Source organism: Aplysia californica, unplaced genomic scaffold (genome assembly GCF_000002075.1).
Source record: "Aplysia californica isolate F4 #8 unplaced genomic scaffold, AplCal3.0 scaffold01032, whole genome shotgun sequence".
In the NCBI taxonomy this organism is placed as follows: domain Eukaryota; kingdom Metazoa; phylum Mollusca; class Gastropoda; order Aplysiida; family Aplysiidae; genus Aplysia; species Aplysia californica.
Genome location: NW_004798302.1, coordinates 63769 through 65624, shown reverse-complemented (window position 1 = coordinate 65624; position 1856 = coordinate 63769). Strand labels below are relative to the sequence as shown.

Here is a 1856-nt window from a genome sequence, read left to right as displayed (position 1 = left end):
ACACACACACACACACACACACACACATACATTCACACATACACACACACCTACCCATCCATCCACCCACACAAACTCACATACATCGGCACACTGACACACGCTGACACACGCTGACACACACTGACACACAAACAAACACACACACACATACACACATACACACACACATAAAGAGATACACCAACACGTATTCAACACATAACTTTACCTTTTCTAGGTTCCCTTGTCAAGGTCACAAATCTTTAGCCACACCCCCTTAATGACGTCATTAAGCCACACCGCAACCCAATCTGACATCAGAGCTCTGAGCTCTCAGCATGGCTCCAAGAAAAAAAGATTCAACATTGGAGTTCTAGGTAAGCCCTCTCGTTTCTATGACAACAGTGGTTTGCTTCTATAGGGCACATGACCACAGTAAGAGCCACCAAGGTTCAAATCTGGACACACAATTTTCTGAACATATTGAATCCTTGTCAAAGAGGTTATATATCATGTTATAATACTAGAGCTCGCGGCAGCGACGTCACCTGTGTTAGACAGGGGGGGGGGGGTGCTTTCTTATCCATAACGGCACGGCTGGCACACCACCACTTACATAAATAACCTGAACCTGTTCATCACGAGCTCTAGAATTATTAAACACCGCCCTGCTCCCCCAACATTTCTTCAGTGCAAGCTTGGAGATTTCCTCCTTAAACCCTCGTGCGTCTTCACGTGAATCTCCTATAATTAATACTCACCCGTCTGTCGGACTGCGCATACCTTGCTCTTAACGCAAAGTGTCCTAGTGTGAGCATACGCACGCACGCAGCCCTGGATCATTTACGTGGGTGACGTCACTCCCACGAACTCTAATATTAAATATAACCCCTTTGATCCTCATTGATGATTTAAGAGTTGACAACGGGTAAAAATAATACAATACTATGGCTACTTAAAACGACATAAGACCATTGTGAAAGGGTGCTTGAAGGAAAGATGTGGGGCAGGGGAGCCAGAGGAAGGCAAAGAATAACATGGATGGACTACATGGGACATGGACTGGTCTGCATATTATGGCAGAATGCGCAACGGCAGCTCCCAACCGTGAAAGATGGAGGGTCATTACACGTCAACCTCTGTGTCAGAGATGACACCTCCTTGTATCCAGGTGACGGGTCTTCAGTTTTTGCTTTACTGAAGAATGTAACTAGTGTACTGCGTAAAATAATATGTTGGCCTACCTATTCTTATCCGAATCCAATGTAAGTTTATTTTGGCTTATCTCGAGTTACAAAAATCTAGACTCAGCACAACTTTATGTTTTAAGTGTTGTTTTATCTCATTGTTTCTTATGTTCACCTAAACTTTGACGAATCTTATATTATCATTATTCAACATAATGCAATTTGTACTCCTGTATTATCTCCAGGGATTTAAAAAATGTTAAACAATTTTTTACTCTTTATCGTTTTGTCATAACTAACCTCAAGCTAAAAAAGTCTTATCTTATCGTGTCTTGCAAGTGAAAACCTTGCCCTTCGAATGCGGTCTCAGTCAGAGGAAGGGACAAAATTCCAGCCTCTAAAAGCGAAGTCATTAATTTTTCATGGTTGTCTCCCTGCCATTTCAACTTTGTTTAAAGTTGTGTCGTTTGGGAAACCGTCGGTGCTTCCAATTATCGCCATAAGATCCGACTCCTTCGGTGTCATTTAAATACGTTTGTTTCTTTAATAAGGTCCCAGTTTTTTCCTAGCCCCACCCACATTGTTTTTTCTCTAACCCTCTTTCTTACCACATTTCACCCCCTCTCCTTTTCCCATTTCCCCTCTGCCCCTCCTTTCCTCACCCCTATTTTCCCTCCTCACGTCCTT

At 42.8% G+C, this 1856-nt stretch overlaps 1 protein-coding gene across 1 annotated transcript in view; it reads left to right on the top strand.

The window, feature by feature from the left end:
- Positions 1-224: 224 nt before the first annotated feature.
- Positions 225-1856, top strand: part of LOC106013587 (myo-inositol 2-dehydrogenase) — a gene marked incomplete in the record, with an annotated part of 16075 nt that continues 14443 nt past the window's right edge. Inside the window, 1 exon segment of the mRNA XM_013089741.1 lies at positions 225-361. Within this exon segment, the coding sequence (XP_012945195.1) occupies positions 263-361 (99 nt within the window).